The 15,047-nt window shown below is 48.1% G+C and overlaps 1 protein-coding gene and 2 long non-coding RNA genes across 6 annotated transcripts in view; 1 reads left to right on the plus strand and 2 right to left on the minus strand.

Annotated features, from left to right (window-relative positions):
• The window catches only part of 4930483K19Rik (RIKEN cDNA 4930483K19 gene), a 16,356-nt gene extending 12,858 nt beyond the window's left edge, over positions 1-3,498 (minus strand). The window contains exon 1 of the long non-coding RNA NR_045354.1: positions 3,385-3,498. This is a non-coding gene — a long non-coding RNA (RIKEN cDNA 4930483K19 gene). The remainder of the gene's footprint in view (positions 1-3,384) is intronic.
• On the plus strand, positions 3,265-11,473 carry Spatc1l (spermatogenesis and centriole associated 1 like). 4 transcript variants are annotated; one of them, XM_017314142.2, is made up of 4 exons: positions 3,265-3,504; positions 5,120-5,467; positions 10,608-10,759; positions 10,938-11,473. In XM_017314142.2, exons 2-4 carry the CDS (start codon positions 5,260-5,262, stop codon positions 11,262-11,264), a joined length of 687 nt encoding a protein of 228 aa, XP_017169631.1. In that variant the 5' UTR covers positions 3,265-3,504; positions 5,120-5,259; the 3' UTR covers positions 11,265-11,473. The 4 variants fall into 4 exon arrangements, with proteins under 4 accessions (XP_017169631.1, XP_006514342.1, NP_001346115.1 ...); XM_006514279.3 differs by lacking the exon at positions 3,265-3,504 and adding an exon at positions 3,523-3,621; NM_001359186.1 differs by lacking the exon at positions 3,265-3,504 and adding an exon at positions 3,544-3,839 and having other exon boundaries at positions 5,120-5,403.
• Positions 6,037-11,804, minus strand: Gm15343 (predicted gene 15343). The gene is made up of 4 exons (NR_152752.1): positions 11,475-11,804; positions 10,604-10,742; positions 10,175-10,304; positions 6,037-6,077 (listed from the first exon to the last, which is right to left on the minus strand). It is a non-coding gene; the product is annotated as a predicted gene 15343 (long non-coding RNA).
• Positions 11,805-15,047: the final 3,243 nt, after the last annotated feature.

The raw sequence follows: 15,047 nt of genomic DNA on the forward strand, positions 1-15,047 counted from the left end.
ACACACACACACACAAACACTAAAAAGATAGGGGAACCTTTATATGAACATCGGGTTCATACTGCATGAATCCAACTCTGGCAGGGTAAAGGATAAAGAGCACAGGCTCCTCAGGGCCATGGAAACTGCTCTGCGGGACACTGTAGTGGGCAGATGCCACCATTATACATTTGTTTTGTCCGAAACATACAGAACACACAGCTCCAAGAGGGAAGTGGCATGAACAGTACCCATCGGGCACTAGGGACATGTCACGTTCAACAATTGGACCCTCAGGTGCAGGGCTCTGACGGTGGGGAGAAGGTCTGATTATGTGGGAGCAGGGGGTGTGAAGGTGATCTCTACCTCCTAGTCTGGTTGTAAATTTGAAATGTATTAAAAGAAAAATAAAGGCTTTAAAAGAAAGTGATGCTGAAAGCCCGGGAGAAATTCAAGCTGGACGAAAATGACAATGACATCAGAATTTGTAGGCTGCAGCTAAAGCATGAAGTGAACATGGATTTAAGACCAGGAAGCTCAACGATGATGTGAGGAAGCCAAAAACAAGTGTAAAGAAGGAAAGACTAAAAGGAGCAAAAGGTTGAAAAGGCTGATCCTAATCCGAAGAGTAGGACTTTGGAAAGATTAACCCGACTCTAGTCTGCTAAGTTAAAACAAAGGAAACGATTTGTATCATAAACAATAAAGGGCCCATCATAGTGGTTCCTGATCTGTGGGTCAGATACACTGCCTATTGGATATTAGTTCACAATGAAATAACTTTATGGTTGGGGGTCGCCATAACATGAGGAACTGTATTCAAGGGTCATGTCGAAGCCTTAGGAAGGATGAGATCCACGGGCTATCACCACAGATCCCAGAGACAGCAGGTAAGTCTCTGCCCACCTTGCTTTCCCAAGCTGCTGCTCAGCCTTGCTTGTACATTGCACTCCAAGCCTGTTCTGGTTGCTTGGCTCCCAGTTCTTCTACTTGCTGTGCCCTGTTAAAATCCCTGCCACCAAAGCTCTTCCATATTGTTTTTATTTTCCCTCTTTGGCTCCATCTATTTGTGGGAGATTGAGACCTGCTGGGTACCTTAAATTAGGCTCCTGAGGGTAGCTATCCAACAGCTTCCAGGACTGGTTGCAAGAAAGACAATGGTCACACAAAGCAGGTATGTGTAAGTAGCTTTGTATCCCTTAGGCAAGAGGAAGAGTCTCAGGGTAGCCTAGGCTACATAATGAGATCCTATCTACATACTATCTTTCCTGTTTCATCTCATTTTAAAGATTTAATTATAAGTTTTAAAACATCCCCAGAAGACATCCAGACCTATAGATTTACTGGTAAGTTCTATCAAACATTGCAGAAAGATAGTTTAATTAATAATTTAAATAATTTTGCATGAGTCAGGACACTTAGCAACTCACTTTGTAACATGATGGTGTAAAATCAGGTCAAGATGCTATTAAGAAGCCTCTGAGATGCCTCCCTGGGTAAAGCTGGCTGCTGCCAACCTGATGACCTAAATTTGATCCCCAGAATCCATGTGATACCATGAGAGAGCTGACTCCAGAGAGCTGTCCTCTGACTGTCACATGTGCACTATGGTATGGGTGTGCACCCACACAAAACACGCAAAGGCATGGAAAGTCACTAAGGTTTTCAGGGGCTGGAAAGATGGCTCAGTGGTTAAGAGCATCGGGTGCACTCCCAGAAGACATGGGTTGGATTCCCAGCACCCAAATGGTATCTCATAACTGTCTGTAACTACAGTTCCAGGAGAACCTAACACCCTTTTCTGGCATGCACGTGGGACACAGACATGCATGCACGTAGAACACCCAGATAGATAAATTTATAATAAATAAATTGATAAACTTTAAAGGCATAAGGGAAAGTGATTCAGACCACATCTGTTACAAATGTGGAATTAAACTTAAGACTAATAACAAATTGAGTCCAGAAGGCTTTTTCTTGCCTGGGAAAGAAGTGGTCTTTCAGTGTGGTTAGAAGCTAGTGGAGGGGGCCAGATAATGGTAGTACATGCCTTTAATCCTAGCTCTTGGCGGTGGAGGCAGGCAATCTCTGAGTTTGAGGCCAACTGGTTTACAGTGTGAGTTCTAGGACAGCCAGGGTTATACAGAGAGAAATCTGAAAAAAAAAATCACACAAACACACACACACACACACACACAAAGCTAATGGAAGGGAAAGCCATTCACGCACCCTGATCCCAGAAATTGGGAAAGGGGAATACCTGACTGACTTCTGACCAATGCTTTTATGTGCTCCACTCGCTGTCTTTGAAGGCTACTGAAAGCTCTTAGTGCCTCTCATTCAGGTTCCCATTGCCCTTGTTTGAGGAGAGAGGCCAATTGACCCAGCATTTGATATTTAGAATCTCTTTTCTCCACAAAATCTAAGCTTGCTGCACTTGAAATGTTATACAAACATGGCTGCCTGGACTGAATATAAAGATTTGTACCCAGGAACCATGCCAATGTCTGCACAGGGTGATCCAGACATTGATGGTGAGCCCCAGACATCGGCAGAAGAGGACCTGATAGAAGCTGGATTGGGATTTTCTGGTTGCATCCTTTCTCATCAAGGAGGACCAGGCAGCAACCCTTGGTGTCTCTGAGCAGCCAGTACAGGAAGACCTGATTCAGAGACAGAGCTCATCCACTTAGTGCAGTAGGAAGAGCAGGGTGCCCAGGTGAGTTCCCAGACAGCTACATCAGTGGACTACCATAGTTCCGCCCATCTCATGATCACTGGTTCATAGGGTCTCATCCCTACTTAATCTAGTGTTTGGCATGGAATCAGACACCCAGTGCTCAGTGTGTGCGGTGGACACAAATGTGCTGCCTGACGTCTTTTCATGAGGGAAGTGTGACGTGATCAGTAAGTGGCCTCCATTTCCAGCCCCGTAAGGGTTCCTCTAGAATCTCCCTAAGACTGGGGGGCAATCATAGGGTTTTGCCCTAGACTGATCATCTCTTCTTCTATTATGGGCCTTTCCTTCCTTAAGTATAGGTTCCAAGAGTGAGACTCAAAAACAGCATCCCATATCTCTTGTAGGATCTGGGAGTCCCATTGGCCTATGGTCCTGTGGAGCCAGGTAATGAGAGATTAACCTCATAGGCATATGTCATGGGAAGAGTGGCCATTGAGATGACAGCCAAGTCGCCACTGTGGCCTATGGGCTTCACATGGTATGGACACATGCCCCCCCCCCCCCCCAATGCCCTGTTCTGGCTGCTGCTGGAAGGTACTAGAAAGGTCTGTCCTCCCTGTCTAGGCTGCCTTCTAGAAGGTCACTCTCCTTCCTTCACAGTCCAAAGGCGAGCCGGTGTTATGAACACTCAATCCCTCTGTGGTTTGAGGCGCATGCCTACATACTTGTATTCATCTGTGTATCACCAGGTCCAGGTTGGTTGAGAGATGTCTGGGAGCAGAGGAGCAGAGGAGCAGATGAGGAAGAAGGACGTTCCTTGGCTTTGTGGCGCCGCCTCTTTAAGGGTAACGACATCACAAGGCTGTGGAAGGCCAGGCAGCGTGGAACTCCGTGGCCTTAGGCTGTTTCTGTGGGGTCTTCGGGCTCTGTATTTCCATCTCCATGGGGCCACAGGCCCATGTGTGAGTACCTGACACCATGGCAGAGGGTAGCGAACTGATGAGCAGGCTCATGAGTGAGAACGCAGACCTGAAGAAGCAGGTGCGCCTCCTGAAGGAGAACCAGATGCTGAAGAGACTGCTCAGTGAGAGTTGCCAGGAGAGCTGTGGTCGAGGGAGCCGGGACCTACTCTATCCCAAGGTCCCTACCTACCCTGAGGCCTGCTCCCCAGGGAATGGAGGTGAGGTGCAGGCTTAGCCAGGACAGGGCAGCTCTACCTGGGAAGGGTTGTAGGGTTTAGATTGGCTGGTGGCTATGCTGGTTGGTAATGTCTCAAAGCACAGCCACCTGGCTTAAAACAGGCAGGGTGTGATTCCAGGGCTCCAGGCTGCTGGTGTCCTTTCAGTGCTCTTACCCACTGAGCCATCCTGCCAGCCCTAGTCTTGCACTTTCACATGTAAAAGGCAGTTTCCCCAGAACCATTTGTTGACGAGATTCTCTTTTCTCAGAATTTTTAGGTTTTGGTTTATGGGCCCACTTTGGTTTTCTGCTTCTAACCGAACTGTTGGACACCGGTTCCAAGAAAACATTATTCATGTTTCTAGCTGGTGTACAACCAGCTGTACGTAAAGCTCTTTGGTGCTTTGAAGGGTATATAGATAGACAGGCCTTCAAGGACTGATGTGTCTTACAAGGGCAGACAGGGAGGTGTAGCATCTTGCGGGTAAGGTGTTATGCATTGTTCTTATAAAACACTTTTGGGAGAGAGCAGTGGTTCCTGCCTATGTATATTTTAAGGTATGATTTTTGATAGGTTCTAAAAAACACTTTCTCAAGTATGCTTGCTTTCTTGCTAAGGGAACCAGCTTTTAGGAAGTAGATAGGGACTTGCAAAGTCAAAGAATGGCTAGATAAGTTACATTTGATGGGGACCGAGAAAAAACCACGGCAGTCCAAGATGCACACACCGGAGCTTAGGAGGGGCTCCATCAAGAGCAGGGAAGCACACCCAGTTGCTGACCGCAACAAATAGTTTTTTTTTTTTCAAGTACTGAGCTTTGAGCTCAGGGTCTAGCCCATCTAAGCAAGCGTCCTACCCCTGAGCCACCACACTGAGCCATCGCTTTGCAGTCATGATGAAATGAGGTGGAAAGTTGTTGGCTGGGCGCATGGGCCAGCGGACAGAGGGACCAGGTGATTCACGGGTGGCTGGATATGGGTAAATCCGAAAAGATTTACATTGCGAAAAAACTTAGCAGGACGGCGCCGTGTGTGATGAGTTTGAAAAGCATGTGGACATCACTCTAGTGAGTGTGGTTGTGAGCCCGCGGAGGAGTACATGTTTACTGTTGAGTTCAGGAGGCAGGGAGGCACTCCCTCTATCTCCAGATGAAATGCCAGGGGGGAGGGGGAGGGGCACCGCTCTGGTTGGGAGCCGTACTTAGCACCCACAACCTTGCTTCCAGATGTGTCTATGAGTACCACCAGTCTGACTTATGGCCCTTTTCTGCTCCATCCCAGGTCCAGATTTTGGAAGGTTTGCCGGTGTCCCTGACACGCCCTCCCAGCTACCGACATCCTCTCTGGAGGACCTACTATGCTCCCACGCCCCACTCTCCAGTGAGGACGAAGCCTCCCCAGGCTGTGCAACCACCTCTCAGATGCCTTTCAAGTCCTTCCTCAGCCCTTCAGAACTACACTCGCGGATTGCAGACAGGAAGCTGTCCCCGCTCCTGAGTCCCTTGCAGGACTCCCTGGCTGACAAAACACTGCTTGAGCCCAGGGAAATCTCGAGACCTAAGAAGGTGTGCTTCTCGGAGAGTAACCTCCCCACTGGGGATAGGAGCAGGAGGACCTATTACCTCAATGGTATGGTACACACAGGTAGCCCTGGGTGGGGAAACCACGTTTTAGAGACTTGGCTCTGGCTAGCTTCTCCAGTGGTGAAGAGTGGGAGGAGCGCTAGGGTGGGCCTGGGTCCAGGATTAGGTCTGTCTTGGCCTTTTGAAAAAAATGTGGAGATGCTCATCCTTGATATTTAGCTGAAAAAACATTTTTTCATGCGGTTCCATATCTAAGTCCTTCTGGGTTTATGTTCCTTAGGTATTGCCTCCCAGTCTGAGAGTTTCCCACTGTTTACTGTTTGGGCGCAGGGTGAAACTTGAATATAGTCGTGTAGAATTTCCTGATAGCTTTCTTTTACAGTTTGTGCTTTTGGGGATCTACTTTAGGAAGTCTCTGTGAAGGCCAAGGTTATAGATGCTCTTTAATCTTTTAGAGGTCTCGTAGCTTTAGGTTTTGGATTTAGGTCTCTGACTAGGACCAAGTGTTTGGGGTTTTGTCTGTGGTGTGAGGTTTGCTTGTAGAAGCTATTCCAGCGCCAACTCTTGAAAAGATGGCTCCTCCTCATGGCATGGCCTCAACGTCTTCCTGCCTGTGGAGCCGGTCTCAAATCCAGTCAGAAAGTGGTTGGTTACTCCTATAAAATTCATGCTGTTATGGTATCAGAATAATAATATTCTGTTTGGCAGGTCAGCATTATAGCATTTCCACTGCTAGGGAGGAGGGGTGATAGCTCCCCTAGCAATTTACATAGCATTGTCTACTGCTATAAAAGCTGCTAGCATTGGGGCAGCTTCCAGCTTGGTTCTCAATTCCTGGGCTTTTAGTACCCACAACTTTGCAAAATGACTAAGAAAGAAACACACTGAAAGGCGTAAAACTTTCAATAGCCAAGAACAGTTATAATCGTGGATTAGAGGACTTAGTATTGTTTAATGGTCGATATAAAAAATAACCAATAGATTGTTGCAACTCTTATCAATTCTAGCTAATTTCTCTATGAAAAGGTAAGGCAGAATCTTATGTTTATATTGAAATAGACAGGTCCCAGGACAAGTTAAAACAAAACAAAACAAAACAACAATAACTTTTAAAAAGCGAACAAAGGGTTCAACACTTTCCAATTGTAAATTTACTGTAAAGCTACAGTAATCGAGACCATCATAAGACTCATTGTGGGATAGACATACTTATCAATGGGAAAGAGACAGCAGCAAGCTCACACATTTAAAGTCCCATCATTATAATGTTGCTAAGACAATTCAGGGAAAGAAGGACACTCTGGAACAAATGGGGGTGTACAAAGAGGGAAGCTGGGCCGTACCTCATGTCATATGTAAAAATCAACTAAGCATGTGAAAAAGCCCGAGAGACACAAGAATCCCCAAACCCATAAAACTTAAAGGCATGGGGCTCGGTCTTCATTGCCTTGGCAATGGGCTTTTATGTATGACACCAAAAACCTATGCAACCACCAAAGATAGATACAGCGAACTCCTTTTCCCAATGAAAAATCTCCTAGGCTTTAAGGAGTATCAAGAAAAGAGAAGTCTGTGGTGGCGCACGCCTTTAATCCCAGCACTTGGGAGGCAGAGGCAGGCGGATTTCTGAGTTCGAGGCCAGCCTGGTCTACAAAGTGAGTTCCAGGACAGCCAGGGCTATACAGAGAAACCCTGTCTCGAAAAACCAAAAAAAAAAAAAAAAGAAAGAAAGAAAGAAAGAAAAAAGAAAAGAGAAGTCACTGCTGTAGAAAATATTTGTAAGTCATGTATTGGTATAAGAATGGTTCCAGAGTTAGGTAGTGGTGGCACACGCTTTTCATCCCAGCACTTAGGAGGCAGAGGCAGGTGGATTTCTAAGTTCGAGGCTAGCCTGGTCTACAGAGTGAGTTCCAGGACAGCCCTGGCTATACAGAGAAACCCTGTCTTGAACAACCCCACCCCCACCCCCAAAGAAAGAATAGTTCCAGGATATATAAGGACTCTTGAAGGATGTGGTGGCTCAGTTTTATAATCTCAGGGTCATAGGAGGATTGCTTTGAATTTCAAGTCAACCTGGGCTAGATAGTGATTTCTAGGCCAGCCTAGGCTACAGAGTATGATCCTGTCTGAAACACTAACTAAAAAAATGCAACAAAATCCCCTTGCATTCAATAGTAAAGATCTAGACAATCCAATTAAAAATGGACAAGGCTGCAGGGGTGACGGTGCACCCCGGGACTGTCAGCATTGAGAACAATGGTTTTCAATTTTCCTAATGCCAGGACCCCTTAATATGGTTCCTCAGTTTGTGGTGACTCCCCAATCATACAACTATTTATGCTGTTACTTCATAACTGTAACTTTGCTACTGTTATGAATCACAATATAAATATCTGATGTGTAGGATGTCTCATATGCAACCCCTGTGGAACAGTTGTTTGACCACGATGGAGACAAAAGAATCTCTAGTATTAGACCAGCTTGGGCTATACGGCAAGATGGTCTTTAAAAGATATGCAGAAGGCTTGGGCAGATTGGTCACTATGCATCGTTAACAATGTGAGGAGAGTCCAAAAGGGATTCCGTGCCCCAGCTCCATCTGCCATAAAACAACTGCACAAGAGTGGTGTAAGATGAAGTGATGTACGGATGGGAATGCAAGATAGGATAGCTGACTGAGGAAGAGAGTCTGGCATATCCTCAAAGATCCTATGAACCAGACATCCTAGGGAACAGAAACATCTGTTCACACAGAAACTTTGACACTGGTGTCCACTAAGGCTTCATTCATAATAGTCCAAAGAGGCAAGCAACCCAAACACCCATCAGCTGACAGGCAGGTGAATACAATATTGCTTGTTTATATGATGGGGTATTATTCAAACGCCAATAGAAATAATGAATCGCTGGCATGCTACAACGATGGGCCCTGGAAACATGCTAACTGGATGATGTCAGATGTAAAAGGGGGCCCACTGTGTAGCTCCACCTATGTGACATGCCCATCCTTGATAAATCCATGAGAGTGGTAGTCACAAGGGCTGGAGATTGAAGAGCGACTGGGAATAGAATCGTTTGCTTTGGGAGGTCTTGGAAACTTCTGGCAAGAGATAGTGGTAATGGCTGTAAGACTCTCTGTGTATAATAGTGATCATAGAATCAGCTGCTTGAAAGAGGGAGGGCTTATAGTATATAAGTTGCGTTCTGATAAAGGATTTTTAATTGACTGGGCAATCAGGTGACCCCAGCCTCAGCTGTACTGGGACCCTCTGAGGGTTCTCACATGGGCGAACCGACTGTTCCAAAGTTAAGAAATGAAAGCAGGGTGCACATCTGAGGGCTGTTGGCCTGGCTGCTTGCTGGTTTCCTATGCTTGGAAGGACACTACTTGTCACAAGGGTCACTTTGAGAGCGATCTCTTCTTCCAAGTAGCTGAGCCAAGGTCACAGAGAATAGCAAAGTTCACTCTCTATACTGGTCTATGCCCGCTGGGTGTTTTCCTCAGAAGACGCTGGAGAGAGTATAGCTCTGCAGGTACCAAGAACCCAAAGTCTTTGGCTTCTGCCACCTGGGACTCTGCGGGAGGGCAGGAGATGTGTCCTCAACCTCTCTGAGCTGTCTGGCAGTGACAGTGCTTCTGAAAGCACTGGTCGGAAAGGCTGACCCTGCAAGGGACGGGCCAGCTGATGCAACTTCCAAGTGCCCAATTATATACAACAACGGCCTGGTTTCTCATCTGCCCTGATCCCTATTCTGTGAGTCCAAGTTGGAGGCTCCTGTTTTTCCTGTCTATCTAAGCTTCTTCCTGGTTGTCTCACTCACTGGTATTCACAGTTATACATGCTTTTCAGCACAGTAATGTCTAGTTAGTGTGTATCACAGACCCTGGCTCAGAACTTGATACCTGATGGACGACCGCTTGACCAAGGTCATATAGGCAGAACTAGCCCTGGGGCCTGCCCACTAGTGTCCCCATGATGGTCAGGAGGATAACAAGTCATTCTGGGTCACCTCTCAAAAGCTTAAGGTCACAAGGCACCTCCAGCAGGGATGAGGGTCCAGGGTCCATGTCTCTATGTGGTTATCAGTGTCTTGAGTGTGGGTGTTGAACAATCATAACTCACACAGGACCTGGATTTTCTGAGCCATGTGGCATTATTTTCAATAATGTGGGAGCCTTTGGGTCAGACGCACAGGACCTTACCAAACTGAGATCCTGTCAGTGGTGTGAGTCTCAGGTGTTGCCTGAGTGTTAGCATATTGTCCTCTGTCTTCTGTCAGAATGGACGTGTGCAGCTCAGTCAGGGGTAATGCCTCTAAATGAGATCAGCATGTGTGTGGGGGGTGTAGCACGTGGGGCTCCCTAGGCTAAGTCACTTGTGCTGCCATCCTGGGCTCTGTAATGTGGGAATTGAACCGAGAGCTACTGTACAGCTTACACGCATCCAAGTGTAAGTGGCCAACACGGACCCTGTAGATAGAAGAGTGTTTTCTACAGGCCTTTTAAATTCAGATGAGGTTCATTTTCCAAAGAGCACGAGGTTTTCAAAGGCTATGGATACGGACTCCATTGCTTAATAATGATTTCTATGACGACACCAGGAGCTGTTGTATAGAGAGGAGTTATTTGGGAGCAGTTTTCAGGGGGGTGCAGGGTAGTCCCGAGAAGTCGAAGAAGAAGAATAAAAAGAGACTCTTCTGTCAGCCCATCTATCCTCTCCACAGACATGGGCGAGATAGGGCTGATACTGACCTTTCAGACATTGGCCTGTCTTTGGTGGCAATGCTGTAGACTGGAAGAGGCTGGCTCTTTCCAGATCCAGGCTGTGATGTCTCCTGCTGTCCTCAGAGAAGGCTGAGTTGGTGGGGTGGCAGAACAGCATCTGAGAACAACAGGGGAGAGCCCCGCTCTCTCTGGATAGACTTGGGTACCCTCTTTCCCAGGGGCCCCACTGTCTTCTACAGTTTCACATGACTTTTGGCTTCTCAGACAGAGACAGAGAAGGAGCTATGTGCCCAGGTCTCAGGGGAACATGCTGAGAGCAAACAGAGAGGGATGGTCCCCTCTTCAGGTCCAAATACCTCAGCTTTTTAAAGATTTTCATGTACTCTGGCAGTGGGGGTGGGGGTGGGGGGAAGGTACTTTGGTGCCTTGAAATGGTCAGGATGGCACTTGTGTTACCCAGAGATCCAGAGTTTTTCGGGTGCTGAGAAGGATGGCCGAATCGTTGGGGAGATCGCGTTCCAGCTTGACCGGCGTATCCTGGCCTATGTGTTCCCAGGGGTGACTCGCCTCTACGGTTTCACAGTGTCCAACATTCCTGAGAAGATCAAGCAGGTACACTTTGTTGCCCCAGCTCAGGCCTGGTACTTGGGGTACGCACATCCTGGTGCTGGCAAGTCCGTGCAGACCCCAGACTCTTCTTGGGTTCAAATGTAACCTCCCCACCTATATCCACTAGGGTTAGAGGCTTTCCTGACCTGGTTTCTTGTTTCCTCTGCTCCGTGTCCCACAGACCTCTATCAAGTCCCTAGATGGCTCCGTGGATGAGAAGAAGCTGCGTGAGCTGACGCATCGCTATCTGACTCTGACGGCACGGCTGGAGAAGCTGGGCTACAGCCGCGAAGTGCACCCGGTGTTCAGTGAGTTTCTCATCAATACCTATGGCATCCTGAAGCAGCGTCCAGACTTGCGGGCCAACCCACTGCACAGCAGCCCGGCTGCCCTGCGCAAACTAGTCATTGACATTGTGCCGCCCAAGTTCCTGGGTGACTCCCTGCTACTGCTGAATTGCCTATGTGAGCTTTCCAAGGAGGACAGTAAACCACTCTTTGCCTGGTGAGCCGCTTGCCTCACCCTTCCGGCAATAAACGTGTTTGTTCCAAACCCGGGGGCCACCCGCGTCCTCCCGCATGGAAGCTGTCTGCCCAGCTACAGTGGGGAGAGGCCTCCTCCACGTCTGCGCTTGCCCAGGGCATCCAGCCGCCCGGACTGCGCACAGCCAACGGGCACCTGTTGCCTTATTAAAAGCTTATTTATTTGTTTGCCTTACCTCTGGCTCTTTGAGGGCGTGGTGAGGTGTCTTGGTCTCTGCAGGCCTGCAAAAGCTGTGGGTTGGTGTTTCTGAGCAGAACCTGGGGCTCAGGCTGAATGCTGGGACCCTTCTTAGCACAGCATCCTTGAAAGCCTCCGTCTCCCCCTTGAAAGGACCAGTAAGTCCTCTTCCAATTTGGGTGTCCCTAAATGCAGAGCTGCAGGCAAGATAGTTGTGGAACCCACAGAGTCTATCAGAATGGAACTAGCCCTGTGGTCAAAGTTAGGGACTTTGGACTATGACCGCAGATGGTGTCAAGTCCGTTTGGCCTGATTACTGCGCATGTGCGGAGCCCGGGGGGAGGGGGGGGGGATACGCTCTGTGGAGCGGCAATTACAGAAGCGGCAGCAACATAGGGAAGAGGCCTCTAAGAGATGATGGGGCTTAGTTCTTGGGACCTAGGAGGCCTATTCTTCTTGGACATTGGCCAGAGTGGCAAGGTTACTGTGACTTCACACCAATTCCAACCCAGCAGTACCTCTTGTGTGCACAGACACAGCTCCAGAGCCAGCCTTACAACAAAGGGATTGAACCATCCGTGAATCGCTAGGGTTGAGACTGGGGATCCAGACACAAAGACCCAGAGTGGCATGACACTTGGCAAGTTTGAGAGCAGAGGTGGCTCAGGCAGTACAGGTAGCTGCCCCAAGCTGGTTTCTGGGCGGTCCCCTGAGTTCTGAGTAGGACTTCTGTCTAGGTTCTCCAAATTGTTGGAGCCGGGGAAAACTAAGCAACATCCTTGAGGGACCCCTCTCTGCTTGGAATAAGTGTTCAGTTCTGGGATGCCTATTGGTTGAAGGGAAAGGGTGAAACCTGATATCAGGGTGGGGTCCAGCCAACCTGGAGTTGCCTAAGCCCTTGAGAGGGTCTGGCTTAGAGTTGCCATCAGCATCCCCCTTTTACAGTCACTTTTGGGGTGATTAAAGTGAGGCAGTGAGCATGCTGCCGCCCATACATCATGCAATAGGAGCTGCTAGACCACAGGCCTATAGCTATGTCTATTGTCTTAGTCAGATAGGCCACAGCCACTTCCCCTTGAAGACAGCAACTGGATGCTTCCTGCAAACCTGAGGTAAGGAATAAAGCTAGATCTATCTGTCCGTAGATTTGTTTAATCAGGTACAGCAGGCTGCAGGCATGGAGTTAGAGGAGAGAAGGCTGCTCCAGTAGGAAGCATCCCCTGCTGCTGCACAGGGCTGTGTGGTGGATGGGCAGGATGCTTCTAAGGAGCAAGAGGGGGAGGAAGAAGGGAGAAGAAGAGGAGGGAGAGGAAAGGGGGGAGGAGGAGAGGAGGGGGAGGAGGAGAGGAGGAGAGGAGGGGGAGGAGGGGGAAGAGGAGGAGGAGGAAGAGGAGGAGGGGGAAGAGGAGGGGAAGGAGGGGGAGGGGAAGGAGGGGGAAGAGGAGGGGGAGGAGGGAGGGAGGGAGGGCAAGAGGAAGAGGGGAAGAGGGAGGATGAGGGGGGGAGGAGGAGGGAGGGAAGGAGGATAAGGGGGAGGAGGGTAGATAATCATGAACAAGAATAGGAGTGTTTAACTTCCACAGGCTTGGACTATGATAGATTGTGCCTCTACTGACCAAGTGTCTTGCCCTGTGTGGTTTGGAGGGCAGAGACCCTTGACTTGGAGAGAGTTGAAGAAGTAGGTTTTGAGTTGGTTCTTTTGCATAACAGACATGTGTTTATATACCAGGAGTTGCTAACTCACAGTGGAAAGATTGTTTTTTCTAACTAGCAAGGCACCCAAGATGTCACAGTGTCATAAAAGAATAAACAGAAAATTAGCACAAGTAAAAAAAAAAAAGTAACCCTGGGAGTGGGAGGGACAGGGTGACTTGGATCCCAGGCTTCAGGCTCTGAAGAATCGGGCTCTTGGACTTGACTGTGAGTCTCTGTAGCTTTCTGTCTCTATGGCAAAACATCTGAGAAAGTGAGTTTAGTGAGGAAGGATTTACTTAGCTCACATGCAGAGGTTTCAGGCCATGCTTGGCTGGCTCCGTTGTTTCTGGGCCTATGATGGAGCGAGATATCCTGGCAAGCTGCTCATTTCAGTGTCCAGGAAACAAAGAAAGAACACAGACATGGGACAATTATACCCTGATCAAGGGCAAACTCACTCCTAGTGATTTACCTCTTCCAACCAGCCCTGACCCCCACAGTTCAATAAGAACTCATCAATAGCCTAATCCGTCCAAGAGATCAGAGTCCTCAGGATCCAATCATGATCCCAAAGCCCTTTCTCTTAACATTGCTATTGTTGGGACCAAGCTTGCAATAAGGAGCCTTTTGGGAACATTCCAAACTCAAGCCCAGAGGACACTGGTGTATGGGTGTCATACACCAGTGCTTGAGCTCAGCTCTGCATGGTCCCAGGCTGTGGTGTGTCCACTTGACTGTCCTCTGTGCACAGAGTGGGCCCAGGCTTGGAAGTGTAACTAGAGATTAGGGACTTGTTTGGTGTGCTGTTTGGAAAGTTCGAGAGTGTCCCTGCATGGAAAGCGATAGGGCAGTGGTGAAGGATGTGTGTGTGTGTGTAGTGTGTGTGTGTGTGTGTGTGTGTGTTTGAGGCAAACTTTGATAGTGATATAATTTGGCCAAGTCCCTTGGAGATGAGTACAGGTTGTAGGACTGGTTACCTATGACCATGTCCCGCATTAGAGTGGTGGAGTCATGCGATACCTGCCCAGGGCTTGATGCCTGCAAGAATGACTTGGGATCCTTCTACATGGACAATTCATCATTTATCTACGGACTCCTGGATATCTGCTCTGCATTTGTGCCTGGGTCCAGCACTTCACTTCCAGTTGTTCAACTTTGTGATACCTTCAATGGTTCTTCTGTCTTTCCAGCTGGCCACAAGGAAGACTGAGTCTCTATGTCCACATGAATCTCTTCACCTGGGCCCAGCGATGCTATGGGGAGCTATATCTTGGTACTCTGATACCCCAAAAGCTTTGAATAGGGGACATCTCTGTGAAGTATGTGGGTAATGAGGACACCTGGGAAGGGAGCCATCTCTAGGACAGGGATGTTCATGTGTGTCCAGGACTGTCATTAGATCTGTGGATCACATACAGAAGGGATACATCTGCCTCTACCTAGAATTAGTAAGAATTGGATGAAGGCATCTGGGAGTTGGGGCCATGATCTTGATCTTGCCATTCTCATGCAACTGGGGCTATCAATTTTAAGGAGTTTTGGCTCTAGAATTCTTCACCTGCCTGCCCTGGGGAGCTCAGTACTACACAGCAACATCATACACAACAGCATTACCTGCTAGACTCTCACACCGATTACTGTGGGTACACTCACACCTACACCCACCCCAATACCCATATGTTCATGCAGCATCAATGCAAACATATGCTCACTCAACTTATATATATATATACACAAACATTAACATCATACATTAACACTCCTCCCAATGCCACACACGCTAACACTAACACTGCACACATACTAATAATACAACAACATATACATTATGCTGGTTAGTTTTTATTATTGCCTTGGCATAACCTAAAGTCCCCTT

Source organism: Mus musculus, chromosome 10 (genome assembly GCF_000001635.26).
Source record: "Mus musculus strain C57BL/6J chromosome 10, GRCm38.p6 C57BL/6J".
Lineage (NCBI taxonomy): Eukaryota > Metazoa > Chordata > Mammalia > Rodentia > Muridae > Mus > Mus musculus.